The 16,924-nt window shown below is 40.2% G+C and overlaps 1 protein-coding gene across 1 annotated transcript; it reads left to right on the top strand.

The window, feature by feature from the left end:
• Positions 1-6,659: 6,659 nt before the first annotated feature.
• LOC140524087 (intelectin-2-like) lies at positions 6,660-15,922 on the top strand. Its single transcript, XM_072638591.1, has 7 exons — positions 6,660-6,708; positions 7,162-7,257; positions 8,990-9,238; positions 10,880-11,037; positions 11,140-11,260; positions 11,646-11,749; positions 15,692-15,922. Exons 1-7 carry the CDS (start codon positions 6,660-6,662, stop codon positions 15,842-15,844), a joined length of 930 nt encoding a protein of 309 aa, XP_072494692.1. The 3' UTR covers positions 15,845-15,922.
• Positions 15,923-16,924: the final 1,002 nt, after the last annotated feature.

Genomic DNA, 16,924 nt, shown 5'->3' with positions numbered 1-16,924 from the left:
GAGAGAGAGAGAGAGAGAGAGAGGGAGAGAGAGAGATGAGGAGTTGAAAGATTTATCAGTTCTTCTTCTTGTTTATTCTTCCTCTAGGTAAGACATTGCCACCAGGTCGTGATAGGCACCTTGTCCACAGCCATGCACTTGAAACAAGACTTTTGCCAAAGGTTTCTTAGAAATTAATACACATTTAGTCATTTACAAACATATGTTTCTTCATTAAAATAGATTAGAGGTAATAGCTGTCATCACACCATATACAAAAATATACATAAAGAATTACAGGGAAATTGATTAGAATACTCCCATCCTTATTAACCTGAACCCTATCTTGAAGTCATGTTTCTTCTTGTTCTTGAAGGGTTCAGTTTTTTTGTATGACTATGAGGGAAAATGATTTGTGCTGATCCACAGAGCTGTAAAGCAGAAAAAAAGAAACTTTAGAGTTACTGATAAACTATAGGATTGCTTGTACAGGAGACTCATGGATGTTCTCAAAAATAATTTCTTCAGGATAAGAAAAAGAACTCACATCAATAGTATGTCAGTTGGGGAAGAATATTTGCTAAAGAGAACAATCCAGAGTTGTTTGATCACCCCCTTTGACTGTGGAAAGTTACTCTTGTGACAATGAAGATCAAAAATTAGGGAGATTTAAGGGGACTTTCAGACTCTTTCATGGCCTGCCTGCATATTTGTATTCAGCCTTATATGTATGCATTCCAGCTCATGCATGTGATCTTCATAATTTCAGATAATTTCTGCCTCCTAATTTTTATGACCTAGCAGTCTCGTGGGACAATTTGATTTCAGAAGCCCAAAACAATGGGAATATTTTCATCTGGTTGATTAACTTGCATAGTTGCTCTAAAATATCGTTTCTAGGATCCTCAACATTTATAACGTGGTATATGTTTATGTGTGACTATTTAAATGAGTTTATGAAGTATATTACGGGCAGCTAAGTGGTGCAGTGGATAAAGTGTGAATCTTTTCAAGTTTTCAAATGTAGCTTCAGACATTTACCAGCTGTGTGACCCTGGGAAAATCACTTAACCCTATTGGCCTCAGTTTCATCATCTGTGAAATCAGCTAGAGAAGGAATTGGCAAACCTCTCCCATATCTTTGCCAAGAAAAGCATGAACAGGGTCAAAAAGAGTCAGACATGAAAGAAAATGACTCAATAAAAACAAAATGAAGGATATTATGTCTTTCAACTAAACATTGTTATCAAGAACTCCAGGTGAGGAAACTCCTTAAATTAAGGCACTTTCTCTTCAACTTGTAAGGTTGACAAGGTACTGAGAGGCTAAGTGACTTCTCTCCTATGCTAGCCAATGTCTATCAAAGCACGACTTATACCTAGATCTTCCTGAGTCTTGTGTTAGCTTTCTCTTCCATATTGTATGCTATCTCTTTAAAAAAGGAGATTGCATAGTAGAATGGAAAGATTGCTGGATTTGGAGTCAGAGGCAGTGGGTTCAAGTCCTTGATCTTCCATTTACTGCCTGTGTATCCTCTGGGCAAGTTACTTTATGTTTTTGTGCCTTAGTTTCATCATTTGTAAAATGATGGGATTGGACTAGATGAACCCAAAGATCCCTTCCATCTCTAAATCTATGGCTCTATCAATCTACAAAGTAGCTTAAATTTTTAAAAAATCAATAAGGCGCTTTCAAAGATCAATCAATAAACATTTACTAAGCATCTGCTATGTGTCAGGCACTACTTTATAAGCAGTGGATTATTGCCTTGAACCTGTGGGTTAAATTCTCCACTTAGCAATGCAGGCATAAATGAGCAACAAGAAAATGATAGAGGGGGCATAGCCAAGATGGTGGAGTAAAGGTAGAGACTTGCCTGAGCTCTGTCCCCAAAACCTCCAAATATCTTTAAAATGACTCTATGAAATTCTAGAGCAGGAGAACTCAGAGAACGATGGAGTGAAACAAATTTCCAGCCCAAGGCAACTTGGAAGGTCAGCAGGAAATGTGTGTTGCAAAAGGGTGAGAGAGGAGCACAGTCCATCACAGGATACACCAGTGCTGACTTGGCTCAATCACTGGCAGCAGTGATGATTTCCAGACATTTTAGCCCACAGATGCCAATGATAATTTAGAAGGTCTGCAGGAAAGGTCTGTTGCACTTGAGTGAGAGTGAAGTGCAGTCCAGAACAAGATGTGCCAGCATAGCCCTGGACAGAGCAAACCAGGAACAGGTTTTGGGAATGGTAGAATTGACTAGTGGCTGTCTCCAGAGTTCCCAGCCCACAGTTGGTAAGGGGGATGGAACACCTGGCCATAAGATGAAAAGAGGGGTCTTTTGCTAGCATTAAGGCAGCACTCTATTACTTTAGATGCAGTTTGCAGTCCTGGGTGGCAGTCCCAGTGAGAGGAGGTGTACTAGCACAGCAGAGCTTGTAGCCACAGTGGAGGGGGGACCCTCCTCAGAATTCCAGAGCAGAAAAGTGTGCCTGTGGTCAATCACAGACCAGAACACAGGCCAAAAGAGTAGTAAATACCTCTCATTAGGTCATACCACCTTGAAAGAACTTCTGAGAATTTATGGGTTCCTAGAAGTATCTTTGAAAACAGCTGCACAAAATCCCTGAAAATTTGGAACAGTGCACTCTCCAACATGGAAATACAACCTACTTTAACAAAGATTCAAAAGTCCTGTAATAGACTGGGAATGTGAGCAAACAATCAAGAAAACACCCACTTTGACTGTGGAAAGTTACTATTTTGAAAGTGAAGATCAAAGCACAAAATCAGAAAAACAGAACAATGTCAAAGCTTCTACATCCAAAGCCTCCAAGAAAAATAGAAATTGGTCTAGTAGATCCAGGAGAGAAAATTTAAAAATTATTGGATTGCTTGAAAGCCGTGATAAAAGAAGGAGCCTAGACATCATCTGTCAAGAAATTGTCAAGTAAGACTTCTAGAACTCAAGGGTAAAATAGGAATTGAAAGAAATCTAAAAAACATAATTCCACCAGAGACTGATTTTGAGGACACATAAAGCCTTGCGGATATCAGTCACTTTCAGAAGAGTCTAGCAGTATGTCTTCCACTCCATCTCCTAAGACATTTGGAACCCATCTAGCTTTGTTAACATGAATTGGCAAAACATGGAATTTGCACCCTAAAATCAGAATAGTTGGTATTAAGGTGTGGTTAGCAGCACTTTCAACATGTAAAGTCCAAATATTCCTGGTTTTGGATTTTTTCTGGGTTGTCTTTCTATACCAGTTTAGGAATGCCAGAAAGTTGGAGACCTGGATTCCAGACAGCTACATCTGGTCAACTGAGAGTGAAATTCTATCTTATCAAGTTTCTGAATGGTCCTTTACTCATGCATTATGCAAGACAAGGTCAAGCTACTTTGGCTAGTAATATTTTTAATCTATTTCATTTAGTCAAATTCTATTGGTTGATGTACTTCAAATAATTTTAGCAGAATGCTTCATTTCCAATACTATATTATGATACTAATTTTGTTGTAGGCATGTAAAATCTGTTTATAGGGCATTTAATTCTTTACTGATGGCCTCCATATCATAAGAATTCACAATGCCCCTTCCAGTGCCCATATCCCCCAAAATAATGTCTAAAAGATATGTCCCAACACAAGAGTAGATAATTAGAGCTCCTCTCTGATGAGTTCCACAATTCTGTTGCCCAGGTCCTACAGGAAGAATTACATCTAGATATATTACCCTGAGAGGCATTCAAAAGGAAAGGTCCACTTATTTATGGCTGGAGCCACTAGGACGAGAATGGGCTCCTGCCATGACGTGAATAAAGCAAGAGGTGCCATAGAGGAATTGTTTGAATTGTCAGGGTGGGTAGTAGTTTTGCAGGAAACTTGTTGAAAGAACTGCCTTTGTTATCTTTATGTATTATTTATTCATTATATATTATTTTTATTAACTTTCCCTCCATCTGTGACTCAATTTAACAAAGGTAAGAGCTTTGGAACAGGAGGGGGATGGAAGGTTCCAGTATTATGAACTTCATTGGAGTTAAGTTTGGTTTTATGATAATATAATAGCCATCTGATGTTAGTTCATTCAGTTACACAATGTTGGGAAACTTTTAGACCCCAAGCTTTGGAACTGGCCTTATTCAGAGTAATATTATGTAACTTGGGAGCAAATAGAAAACAAGAAAATGATCCTGTGCAATTGACCTCAAGAAACAGTTCTAAACGAATCAGGTGCAGTCTAAGTGCACAGAACATTCCCAAGAGTGATATAATTGGAGGGAAATATGAATTTACATATTTAATTCTAGAAATTTAAGGTTTCAAGGCAAAGGATTGATAGTATAATTATTCCCACACAGAGTTCCATATTTATTAGTTTAAAAGACCAATATAAAATCCTAATATTCTCTAATAACCAAAAACATTATTGTTGTTATGTCATTTTCATTCACTTCCAAGATTTCATGAACCCCCCATTCAGGGTTTTATTGGCAAAGATCCTGAAGTAGTTTGCCATTTCCTCCTCCAGCTCTTTTAGAAGAAGAAGAAACTTAGGCAAACAGGTTAAGTGACTTGCCTAGGGCAACACAGCTAGTAAATGTCAGAGGCCAGATTGGAACTGAGGAAGATGAATCTTCTGCATTCCAGGAGCAGCACTCTATCTACTACATCACCTGTACTTAACACCAACGAGACTGTAAACCACTAAAATTAGTATATCTTCCAGACCTTGTTTGAATCCTTTATACAACCTTTTAGCCATTATTTTCAATGTAGGAATTTAGACACCATCCAAGTATAAATCCTGCCACTGTTAAACAATCACACATGTTACTACAGAAAAAGATATGCAAGGATGGGTGACTCTGTGTCTGAATCTCTGAGGTTCAGTTGCTCAAGGTAGCAGAGGGGTCCCTCCTTGAGATGGTCCCTTTTGCCTTTCCTCAGTGTTCAGGGCACTTCCATTAGGATCCCAGTGGTGGCTTGACATGTGCTGCAGGGGTCCAGGTGGGCTTCTCTGCCACTGGAGGAGCAGTGTTGATTATGAATAGCACTTCATGGGTTCCTTCTGACAAAATAATTTTTTATGGAGCTAGCAATAAAAATAAAATTCACTTGGAAGAACAAAAAGTCAAGAATATTGACTGAAGGGTATCAAGGAAGAAAAAATATGAAGGAAGGAAGCCCAGCAGGACCAGATTTCAAACTACATTACAAAGTGATGATCATGAAAACAGTTAGGTACGCAATATACAGGAATAAATATTCATAGTCATCTAGTGCTTGATAAACCCAAAGATTCAAGTTGGTGGAAGGGGCAAAATCTTAGTATTGTCAAAATTGCTGTGAAAACTGGAAAGTACTTTGGGAAAAACTAGAACAGAGCAGTGTCTCTCATTATATACCAAAATTACATATGTGTTTAATATGCAATTTCTCAAAATGGATCAAAGATTTAAACATAACTGGTCATACCATAAGTTAATTGGGAGAGCCCACAAAAACATACCTGTTAGATCCGTGGAAAATAAGGGAAGAGTTACTGACCAACCAAGAGATAGAGTGGATCATGAAAGTAAAATGAATCATTTTGATTATGGGAAATTAAAGAGGTTTTGAACAAAGAAAATCAATGTAGCCACAACTGAAAAGAAAGCAAGAAACTCAGAAAAAATTTAAAAGGTTCTTTGATAAAAACCTCACCCTTCTGCATCCTGAATTCTAATAAGTTTGATCCTATGAAAATCCATTCAAGTTTCTCTCTTTACCTACTGCCTCCTCTAAGTACAATATGCTACTTAGCATAAAGGAAAACCCTGAGGGTAGACAGTTTCTGGCTTCCCCCACAAGACCATACTAGTTCCCCTAGAGTGGAGCTTTGGGACAGATGCCTGCCAAAGGGGATTAGACATGCTGGACAGAGTTATGTCTGGGAAGCCCAGAGTTAACTCTCTTTATTGACAAGTTTCCAAGGGGTGAGGCAGCAGCACACTTTGGGGCAGAGCTCCATAAAAAGGCTCAGTTTTTTCACACCTAACAAAGGCTAGAAGAGGGTAAAGCAGAAAACATTAGTCTCTCTGAAGCTGTGAGGAGGGACCTGGCTAAGAAGGAGGAGGTATTTGGGCTCCGGTACTGGAAGGACACAGATGGTGATGGCCTAGGTTTCAGGTCTGGCTTAGCTCCAGGGTAAAAGAGAGTGTGAAGCAGAGGGTCCAGGCAGGGAGATGCTCTAGACACTTACAGTAACTTCAGTTGGTAAATCTTCAGTCTGTGCATTTATTCCCTGGAAATCTGCAAACACCAAAAATCAGACTGATTTATTGTTTTGTTGATTGTGTAGACTTGTAAAAGTGTTAGAGAAAAAGTGAATAAGGCAGACTAAACTTCAAAGTATGTCTGGCATATGTAATATGAACATCATATTATGTATTCTAGACATAGTTTTCAGTATGCGTATTCATACAGACACATAGAGACACATACATATATTTCCTAAGAACAAGTTCTTAAACATTTATCAGCACACCTGTGTTATGGACCAGTATGGGAGACCAAGGGCTTTGCATGCTCAGAACTTGCTAGTCTGGAGTGAGAGCCTAAGAAGTAGTTTGGGACATGGGAGATAATGGTGTGTGGCCTCTCTTTGTTTTGACAAATATTTGTATTTAGAAAGAAAATGATCTGGCTTTGTACATTATTGTTCCTGATCCTGGTGACCAAAAAGGGTAGTGCTGATAAGTTAAATTTTCTGCTAGTAAATTTCCCTCTTCCCTCCATGGTGGGTTTATTGAAATCATTAGAGAGGCAATGACCTGGAACTGTTCTGATTGTGATGGAAGGGGTTTCTTAACAGCACAGTCTTCATTGCCTATATTAGATTTGAAACAGACAATTTTTGAGTCCTGGGATAAGATGGGGTGGGGGGAAGTTGAGGTACCAGTCCAAAAGTATGCATAATCTTGTATGTGACCTATGTTGTAGATGAGGAATTTGGCTTTTCTCACTATCTGACATTTCTTAAAGCTTCATGGGGCTGGATGCCCCATGAGTTGGAAATGAGGGTGATCCCTGACCTCTTCAAGAAGTACAGATGAAACCAGTACCTTCTGTTGTGGAGGGAACTTGCACAATTTGTTACAGGAAACCAAAAGCATTCTCTGCATGTTTTTGAGACTCAGGCCTCCCTCTGATCTTAGAAGAGACCTGTGCTTCTTCCCCTGGATTCATCCCTCGAAGCTGCAAGGAAATCAAAGAAAGATGTCCAGAGTCAGATGGTGAGTGAAGACAGGTCAGGATGGTCCCTGGGTGAATGGCTCCTCAGTAGTGCAACCTGAGCTATGCTTTAACCCATGTCAGTAAAACTGACAACCATTTGTTTCCCTGAGGGTCAAGCACTAGAGAAGCTGCAACAGACTGAAGCCAGTAATGCCAGAAACTGCTTGATCCTCATGTTTTGTTTTCTTTTTCATTTTATTTCTTTCCACAATCACCTATCCATTTGTCCTCTCTTTCTTGCTTACTGTCATTGTCGTTGTTGAGTAGTTTGTGTCAAGTCTAGCACTCTGTGTCCCTATTTGAGGTTTTCTTAGCAAAGATATTGGAGTGATTTGCAATTTTCTTCTCCAGCCTATTTTATAGATGAGGAAACTGAGGGTTAAGTGATGTGGCCAGGTTCACAGAGCTAGTAAGCATCTCAAACCACTGCCCTTTGGTTGCTCTAGATCCATGAAATTGAAGAGCCAAGGGTACAGCACCAATGCAATTTTCACAGCACCTAAGGCAGTCATGAATGTGCTGGCACAATTCTGAATGGAGAAAGACAACACACTCTCCATGTAGAGGACAGACTCAAAACATTTATTCAAACACCAGAAAGCCAAATCCATCATAGTAACAAAGAAATCTATACACAATAACGATGCAGAGGGTAACCCATCCCCAAGCCTTCCCTCTGTTGGGCTTCCTACAAACCAGCTTCCTTAAACAAAATGCTCTTTTCTCATTCACAAGGAGCAGCTTGCTTGCCTGTGTCCTTCGCAACTCTGATTGCTCTCTGACTAACTTCCTCTCAGCTCTGCTCCATTGCTTCCTGTTTCAGCCTTTCGGCAGACTCTTCCCACCACTGTCTCATGTGACTCAGGCTTGCCTGTGACCCAAGCAGGTCACCTTGGCCTAGTAATGTATGGGAAAAGTCTCCCCATTTAAATGACCTTTACAGAGTGTCACCAGTTCTTCTCTGCCGTGTTCTCCACACAGCACCATCATTCCAGGAGAGAGCCTTTCAGGTTAGGGTCCTCTGAGTAAAGTTAAGAGAGTAGAAGATTCACAAGTCTGTGATCCCAAATGGAAGAAAAACTAGAAAGTCAGTCATCATGCGTCATGGGACCCTGCCTCTCAGGGTGAGTATTAAAAGCTCTGTGGTGCAGAACTTCACATTTACAAGGCCTGAAGTGTTGGTTCAGGCTTCAAATCACTAATATTATTCAGTCCATTCTTTGCTGACTTCTATAGGAGTGGGCAAGGGAGAACATGTGTGACATAGTGGAAAGAATTGTGGACTTAGAACCAATTAATGTAGGTTCAGAGCTTTGTCCTGACACTAATCAGCTGTGTGACTATAATAAGCAGGAATTTCTCTGAAGCTTAAGTTTAAAATCCGTAGAAGGAGAATCACAATATATGCATTCTCCATCTCACTGAATAGTGTCTAGGAAAGTTATTTGCAAAGTCTTAAATACTGTGCAAATGGGAGCTATCATGAGGCTGACCATAGTCTTAAATAAGAGATTTCTAGTAGGAACTCTTGTTTCTATGCCCTCCTTCAGCCTCAACTCAGAAACATTCTCCCAGCTTCAGGAAAAAATGAGTTTCTCTAGTAAAGAATATCCCAAGGCTAAGTCTGGGTGAATCCTAGAAGGTGATTCCTCTGGTTTTCAGGTGTTTTCAAATCTCTAAGATTACTCATGTATTGTCAGTGAGTGAGCCTTTGTGGTTTTTCCTCTGCAGATGGCCTATACTTCCTTCATACTGGGAATGGGAACATCTACCAGACCTTTTGCGACATGAGGTCTGGGGGAGGTGGCTGGACCCTGGTGGCCAGTGTGCATGAGAATCACTTGGCAGGGAAGTGCACCCAGGGGGATCGTTGGTCCAGCCAGCAGGGTAACAGAGAAGACTACCCTGAAGGTGATGGGAATTGGGCCAATTATGCCACCTTTGGATCTGCAGAAGGTGCTACCAGTGATGACTACAAGATACGCCCAGAGTGCCTGCTAGACCTTCTCTGACTATCAAATATTTCTCATTTGAATGAGTGAGAATTACCTCTAGAAGGTCCCTGAGTTCTTGTCCCCTGGAGTTTGTGGTCCTTTGATTTTTCATCGAATGAGTTTCACTTGATAGGACTAAACTACTTATGTTTGTGAAGAGAGATTTGATGTGTTTGGTTTGATTCCAGCAGCTAGAAGCAGGAACAGCAGGTGTTACCTGAAAAGTGGTCACTTTAAACTTGATGTCAGAAAACTAAGAGCTTTCTAACAATTGGAATTATTCAAAAGTGGAGTGGGCTGCCTTGATCATTGGTGAGTTCCCCTTCATTGAAGGTCATCAAGCTAGACACTACCTTGCATATATGTTAAATACTGATTTTTCTGTGTACCCATTAGACAAGTTGACTGTTGAGGTCTATCCTGTCTTCGAAATTCTGTGTTTTGTAAGCTTTGCCACACATGTGATCAGTGTGACTCCAACACTCACATGCTAATAATAAATAAGGGCCTTTAGTTTCAGTTCTGGTCTTAATGTGTCTTCCCAGAAGGCTGTTGAGAAGATGAAATTGATTATCATTTTTATTGATGCTATTTACTGTTAGTTCATTTTATCCTCTTACTGTGTGACACCGTAGTTCTTTCCTTCTGAATTTACTGCAGAAGTTCAGCTGTTCTGTGATGAATCAAGTTTAGACATCCAGTTATACTAATGACTATTTTGTTCTTCCCTCAAGGAATTATGCTATCCTTGGGAAATGTGAGTGGACCCAGAAAGTCTCGTATAGAATCTTTACAACACCAAGCTATCCTTCAAGGATGTCTGGTTTGCTTTCCAAAAAGTCTGGTTCACTGCCATTGAAACTTCCAGCTTGACTTAACCAAATACTTCTTAGTCACAGGAGGATAGGAAGGGTTGTTGCTAGCCCCTACTCCCAACTTCTATCCAATCATATTGTCCCGCCATAGTTCAGCTATCTAACTAGTCATGTTACCCTCAACCCCATCATGTCACCCAATCTTTTCTCTTTTTATTGTAACCCTATAGAAATGAGGTAAGTTCTCATCTTTGGTCAACTGAAGAAAATCCATTTACCCATTCTATTGGCAGGTAGCCTCCCTACTTTTTTTTATGGAGAGCTAAAACAGGGTAAGTGTTCACATGGTAGCCAGAGGAAGTAATACAAGGGCACTCTCAAGATTTCTCTTAACAACTTTGAAACTGAATGTTTGCCATGGGATACTCTGTCACAGGACCACCCTGTGTGGTGTTACGTCATCATAGAAGGTGCTGTGTTCTATGAGCAAAGCAGAACTGAAGTACCTTAAAAGAAAATATGAGATACAGAAATTTAGAGCATCCACTCCAGGCATTCAAGTAGACTATTTGTGCCTGAGCTGTGGTAGAGCATTGTGAGCTCATATTAGTCATATCAACCACAGTTCGACATATTGTAACTTGATCCTAGTATATTGAGTTTATTTTGGTCCTCTTTTAGAATGAAGGACAACCACCAGCATCCCTATTTTCAATAAAATGTTGCCTTGCTCAAAGAGAATATGACTCAGTCTACCTATGTGGAATTGTACTTATGGTACCATTGGGCTAAGTTGCCTGTTGCCCTCTAGTACCCAGGTTACTATGACATCCAAGCCAAGGACCTGGCCATCTGGCATGTGCCCAACAAGTCTCCCCTGCAGCAATGGCGAAATAGCTCCCTGCTTACATATCGTACATCCACTTACTTCTTCAGTCATGAGGGAGGGAACCTGTTTGGCCTTTATCAGGTAAACTGAGTTGTGGGCACCAGATGAGTAACGAGCATGGGAAATGGGCTCAACAAGATCCCCAACACCTGTCCTCATGATGTTGCTTTATGTCTCCTGAAGAAGCATCCAGTGAAGTACAGGACTGGTAAGTGTTGGACTGACAATGGCCCAGCTGTGTCCGTCATCTATGACTTTGGTGATGGAGAAAAAACTGCCAAGTATTACTCTCCAGTGGTCCAGAGTGAGTATTTTTTATCTGAGCTCCCCAAAATAATATTACCTCCTATCCTCATCCCTGTGAGCTTTGTACTGTAATGGTGACATGCCTGTAAAAGGAACATCATCATTTTCCTTCATTCCTCAGACAAGTAAGTGAATGTCACTGAGGCCCAGTTGGAATCTCTTGTGCTATCTTTGACTATTCTTAGTCCCATCTGTCTGTGTCTGTGGTTGTAATGCATGAGTCCCTACTCCCAGATTAGCTTGTTCTAAATCATTATAGTGTTAAGGCATAGTTCGGGTTTTATGGTACACCACTCAGGGAATTCCAGGCCTGCTCCTCTGAAACTGGTTTCTGAATTTTTGTCTTTCACAATGACCATCCAAATTCTCTTGTGTATTACCAGATGAACTTGTTGGAGGCTTTGTCCAGTTCCGGGTATATAATAATGAAAGAGCAGTCAATGCTCTGTGTGCTGGAGTGCGAGTCATTGGATGTAACACTGACGTTGTCAGTCATGGGACCATCAGAGGGTTGGAGAGCAGCCACTGAGGAATCTCTGAACCTAGTGGGGTGAAATTAGAGCCATACACCATCTCTCCCTCTTTTCAGTCCATTGAAGAGAGAGTCCCAGTGAAACAGATAGAAACACATAAAGAGAAAAATACAGAGAAAAAGGCTTGAGCCGATGCAATTAATGATTGCAACAACAGTACAAGCTCACATTTATATGATGTTTTAAGATTTACAAACTGCTTTATACATATTGTTGCCTTTAACCTTCAGGACGACCCTGTATGGTAGGTGGCATTGCCTCTTTACTGATGAGGAAACTGAGACTGAGAGAGTTGTGGAGACCTATGCAGAATCATAGAGCTAGGAAGTGTGTGTGTGTGTGTATGTGTGTGTGTGTGTTTATGTGTCTGTCTGCATGTGTGTATGCATCTGTGTGTGTGTTTGTCTGTGTCTGTGCGTGTGTCTGTGTGAATGTGGATGGGGCAGGTAGGAGAGAGAAGAAGAGTAAGGATAAACTTCAGAAAGATAGCAGTGAGAGATAAGTAGGGGAGTAAATCCATGTTCCTGGGAGAACTCATAGCTCTGGACACAGGTTCTGATGCCTTTGATCTCTTCGGGGGAGAGGTTGCTCTCTGTGTTACCTGCTGGATGGGAGCCCTCCTCTTTGGGGCCTCTCCACTGTCCTGTTTCATGAAATCCCTTCTATACTACTCCTGGACTATGGAAAGACTGTGAAGCACTCTTAGTGAACCAGCAGCATTCCATTCTTTTTGTGACAAGCAATTCCCTTCAACTCAATAAACCTCTGATTTCAACATAGTAATACAGATCTATGCAATTAGCTTTCTGGGCTAATTATCTCCTCTCCAACTAGAGAAGTCAGAGAGGATAATTTAGATGAGACAGTCTTTAAATAAAAGGTTTCCCCTCTCTCAAGCTGCAAATGGTGCTAAAGAACAAGGCAGACAAGAACAGATAGGTCATTACCAGTCAATATGCATTGACCTTTCCTCCAATCACTTCTCAGCATTAGAGTTTCTCTCCAATCAGTTCCCAGAAGCAAGGAATACCTTCCCCACCCTACCCACTCCCCACCCCATCCCATCCTTATATCTGCAGTGTAGACTCTAAGTAATTTTTTTAGTTCTGTTTAGTTGTACTTCTCTTTGTCTCAATCTCTTCCCCACTTATTCTGGTCTTTGGACTCCTTTCTTCTGACTGACTGTTCTCAAAGTTAGCATTTATTTAGGTTTTTTATTCCTTGTTTATCCTACTTCACAGCAATGTGCTTCCTAGCGTGAAATGGTTTGTATCTTCCTAATGATTTAACAAGTCAAAACCCATGTTTCTATGAAGCATGAAACGGATAATTATCATTCACTCATTCAAAATAGCTTTTTTGCTGTTTTCCAGAAATAGAAAGAAATGTCCTAGAATAAGTCATATTCAGATTAATTGCTGACAAACATTGCACTGCAGTCCTCTTTATACCACTGTGTTCTTGCCCTTTAAGTTGTTTTCAAGGACATCCTCTGATAATGTTTAATATAAAATTTTGAAATAATCTCTTTGTTCTCTCTGAAGCAAACTCAGAGAATGCTTCTTCCTATGTCAGCAAAAGCCAGCCAAGGCTGACTCTACAATCCTTAAGGAGACCTTTAACCTAAGACACTATATCTTATTATCTATAAACTTCTTAGGTCTAATTTCTATTGAACTTTGTTTACCCTTTCCTATGTCAGTTATCTGTTTAGGGCAGGAATCCTGCCACTTACTAGTGGTGGGATTTCCTTCTCTATCACCGAGACATATGTTTACCCAGCTGGAATCCCAAGGCCTGACCAACATTGCTTTGTTAATTGTCTTGTCTTACTAAATTTATGATTTGTTCAACTAGGAGAGTTCCTTTCTCACGGCAAAATGTATATAAGCCAGAAGATTTCTGCACTGGGTAGCCAGAACATTTCTGGCTCCATAATGCATTATGTTACCGTTGTCTTTAATAGGGAATTGATTAATTAATTAATTAAATTATAAAATTTATGCATTTAGCCTGTTGCCTTTTTTCTCTAACCAAGTTTTCAGGTCAACACCTCTCAATACATTTATATAAGTAACTTCCTGCCCTTTCCCCTTTGGGTTCTGTTCGTCTAACAAAAATGCCCATTTTGGGCCTTTTAGACACAGTGTCCCTATAAGAAAGGACCAGTACCTTCTACTGCAGTGGATTGCATCATTTAGTAGGAAACACTCATCACTCAAGGTATATCAACTGATCTACCTATTATCAGGAGGATTATGAATATATTTTCAGCATTAAATGGGAACAAGAATTCTGGGACCTTTAAGCTCCCTTTCAGCTCCTATATTTTCTGCTTCCTCCTGCCTTCTCGCTAATGGTTTCATTCTAAGAATGTAAATCCTCTATCCTGGCAAATGTCTTCATCCATCCAACTCTATGACTTTTAGCTTTTCTTCACACAATGAATTCCCACTTCTCAATCAGGGTGGTAATAGGATGTCAAAATTTCAAAATGTAGTCTTCAAACATGAAGTTGAGACAACCAACTGTACCTGAGTTTGGAAGAAGGAAAGAGATGCCAGGTCCCCTTCCAGATCTCAGAGGGCTCTAACACTGGGGCACAAACTTTGGTCATACTGAATCACAGTTGAGAACCATAACTTCTGACTTGGCAATGTATCTTTCTGGGCATCTGCAAACTACTCATAACTCCAGATTTTGGGGACACACCAAAGTCAGAGTGTACATATATACATATACAGCAGAGAATATATACAGAGCATAAGTGTGAGCTCAGTGTCCAGACACAAGATGAGAACTATTGAAGAGACTAATGCTTTCAGGATTTTTAATTTTCCTTTCAAAAGTATCAGATTTGAAGATTGCATACTTCTGTGGTTAAGTTTTCTTTTAAACTTGGCAGATGATGGAAATAAAGCTTCACTGGAAATTTATTCTAAACTTTTCATCTCAAAATTGTTAACTCCTGATTTCCATTTTGTATCAGTTTTGTTCAAAGTCTTTTAAATTTGTTGCCCAAACTTTTGATTTCATCTTTGTGGGAATTCCTAGTGTAAAAATAACCTTTCCTGACTCAGATACCTCTCTATAGTTTAAAATCTGAAAGCATTACCTGTGAACACTGAGAGTATAAACCCTCTGAACAGTTTAACACATCAAGTAAGTGCCAGAGGCAGGACCTGAACCTCTCACCCCAATGCCAGCCTTTTGTTCAAACTGCTGCTGTTGCTTCTGGGCAAGGTAGTATGCTATAGGAAGAGAATAGGTTGTTTTTGTTTAAAAAGTGCTTACAATCTTGGGAAAATAGTAACAATGCAAGGGAGCATGTGGTAATTTTTCGTTTTGACTTTAACCTAGTATAAGGTGTTCATTTAAAAAATAATTTTCATTTCATTTCATTTGTATTCTGAACTTAAACACCAAATAGGATATCTAATACAAGTCATTCTACAGAGAAGGAAATTGAGGTCCAGAAAGAGGAAATTGACTTAATTGAGGTCACAAACACAATAAGAAATGGAGTTGAGATTTTAACCAAGTTTTATAATTCCATAATCCAAGGGCTTTCTCCTGTGTCTGGGAGAGTCATTAAAACGATTAGCTACATGGGTAACTCGTACTAACTGAAAGAATCACCAAGGTCTGGGTTGTTGGGAGAGTCTTCCCATAAGTGGCAGTATTTGAACTAGGTCTTGAGGTAATCATTATATGTAATCAAGGAGGAGAGGTGTGGGTAGTACAGGCATGGGGACAGCTAGCATGTTCAGGAGACTAAGGATCATTTTTTAAGTTCCGTAACATATCTATGAGACAAAGGGATTCCATGTATTTCCTCCCCTTAAGTAAGATTCTCTTAGTTAATATAGTAATCCTGCTGTCTTTCTCCTTTGCAGCACTGCATTGGTGGAGGAGGATTCTTCCCCAAAGGGAATCCCAGGCAGTGTGGGGATTTCTCTGCCTTTGACTGGGATGGCTATGGAACTCATGTTGGTTATAGCAGCAGTGGAGAGATAACAGAGGCTGCTGTGCTCCTGTTCTACAAATGACCATTGTGCCATTCTAGGACCTGATATTGGCAGATTCAGAAATGGGTAGCCTCCCTCAAGAACTGACATGACATGATTTCACTGGGCATGGAGATTAAAGAGAAAAATAAATTCCACTAAATCATGACTCTTGATTCTGGGGCCTTGATCCAATCTCAACTTCTCTGAGTCTTCTTTTCCTTATGTATACAGTGAGGGAATTGGATTAGATATCCTCAGAGATCCCTCTAGCTCTAGACCTATGATCCTATGACTGTGGCTGGATAGTTACAGCATCTATTAAGGACTTACTGCATACCAGACACTGTGCTAAGGACTGGGGATACAAATCCAGCTGCAAAACAGCCCACACTTGTAATGGGAGTAGGGGTGGGATGAGGTATAATAAATAAAGTGAAAGTAGAAGCCAGTGGGGTGGGAGGCTAAGTTTTGCTGGAAAGTGATGTGGAGACTTGGTGCTAGGCAAAGTGAGATGAAAGCTTCCACATCAGAGCTCAGAGTGAGTGTAGAGCCAGAGTCCAGGGTTCTGGTTGGGGGAAAGGAGGATGATGGTCACATTGGAAGCCTGATTTGGGAAAGGTAGCCTTTGATGTGTCTTCTGGCTCTCCATCTTTGAGTTCCTTACATTAGTGTATCTATTCATAGCTCATTCTTTGAGGTGAGAGACTGGATTTCCTTTCTGTCTTTGACTCCTCAGAGTTTAGGCCAATAACTTGCACACAGTAGATGCTTAAACAGTATTTATTGGACTTTATTATATTTTTCCTCTCCTGCTATTCCCCAATATCATTTCTTCTTTCAAATTTGTGTAATTTCATTATAAAACCTTGACCTCATTGTCAATCTTCAGGTCATCCTCCCACTTTCTCCCATGGCTCTAGCCCTTGGCTTCAAGTCAGTCTCTCCACTTATGACTCAGCACTTAGGTGATGCAATGAATAGAAGACTGGGCTTAGAGTGAAGAAGACTTGAATTCAAATCCAGCCTCAATACACTTACTAGCTGTGTTAGCCTGGACGAGTCACTGTACCTGTTTGCCTCATTTTCCTCATTTATAAAATAAGCTGCAGAAGGAAATGA

The sequence above is a fragment of the Notamacropus eugenii genome, chromosome 2 (assembly GCF_028372415.1).
Source record: "Notamacropus eugenii isolate mMacEug1 chromosome 2, mMacEug1.pri_v2, whole genome shotgun sequence".
NCBI classification, from domain to species: Eukaryota; Metazoa; Chordata; class Mammalia; order Diprotodontia; family Macropodidae; genus Notamacropus; species Notamacropus eugenii.
This window is presented reverse-complemented; position numbering and strand designations above follow the sequence as displayed.

What these genes read in the sequence shown, in the direction of transcription:
- LOC140524087 (XM_072638591.1), top strand. Translation starts at nt 6,660, where the DNA reads ATGATCTGGCTTTGTACATTATTGTTCCTGATCCTGGTGACCAAAAAG. An exon ending in AAGATGTCCAGAGTCAGATG is followed by an intron (nt 7,258 to 8,989) that starts GTGAGTGAAGAC and finishes TTTCCTCTGCAG; the next exon opens with ATGGCCTATACTTCCTTCAT. An exon ending in TTGGATGTAACACTGACGTT is followed by an intron (nt 11,750 to 15,691) that starts GTCAGTCATGGG and finishes TCTCCTTTGCAG; the next exon opens with CACTGCATTGGTGGAGGAGG.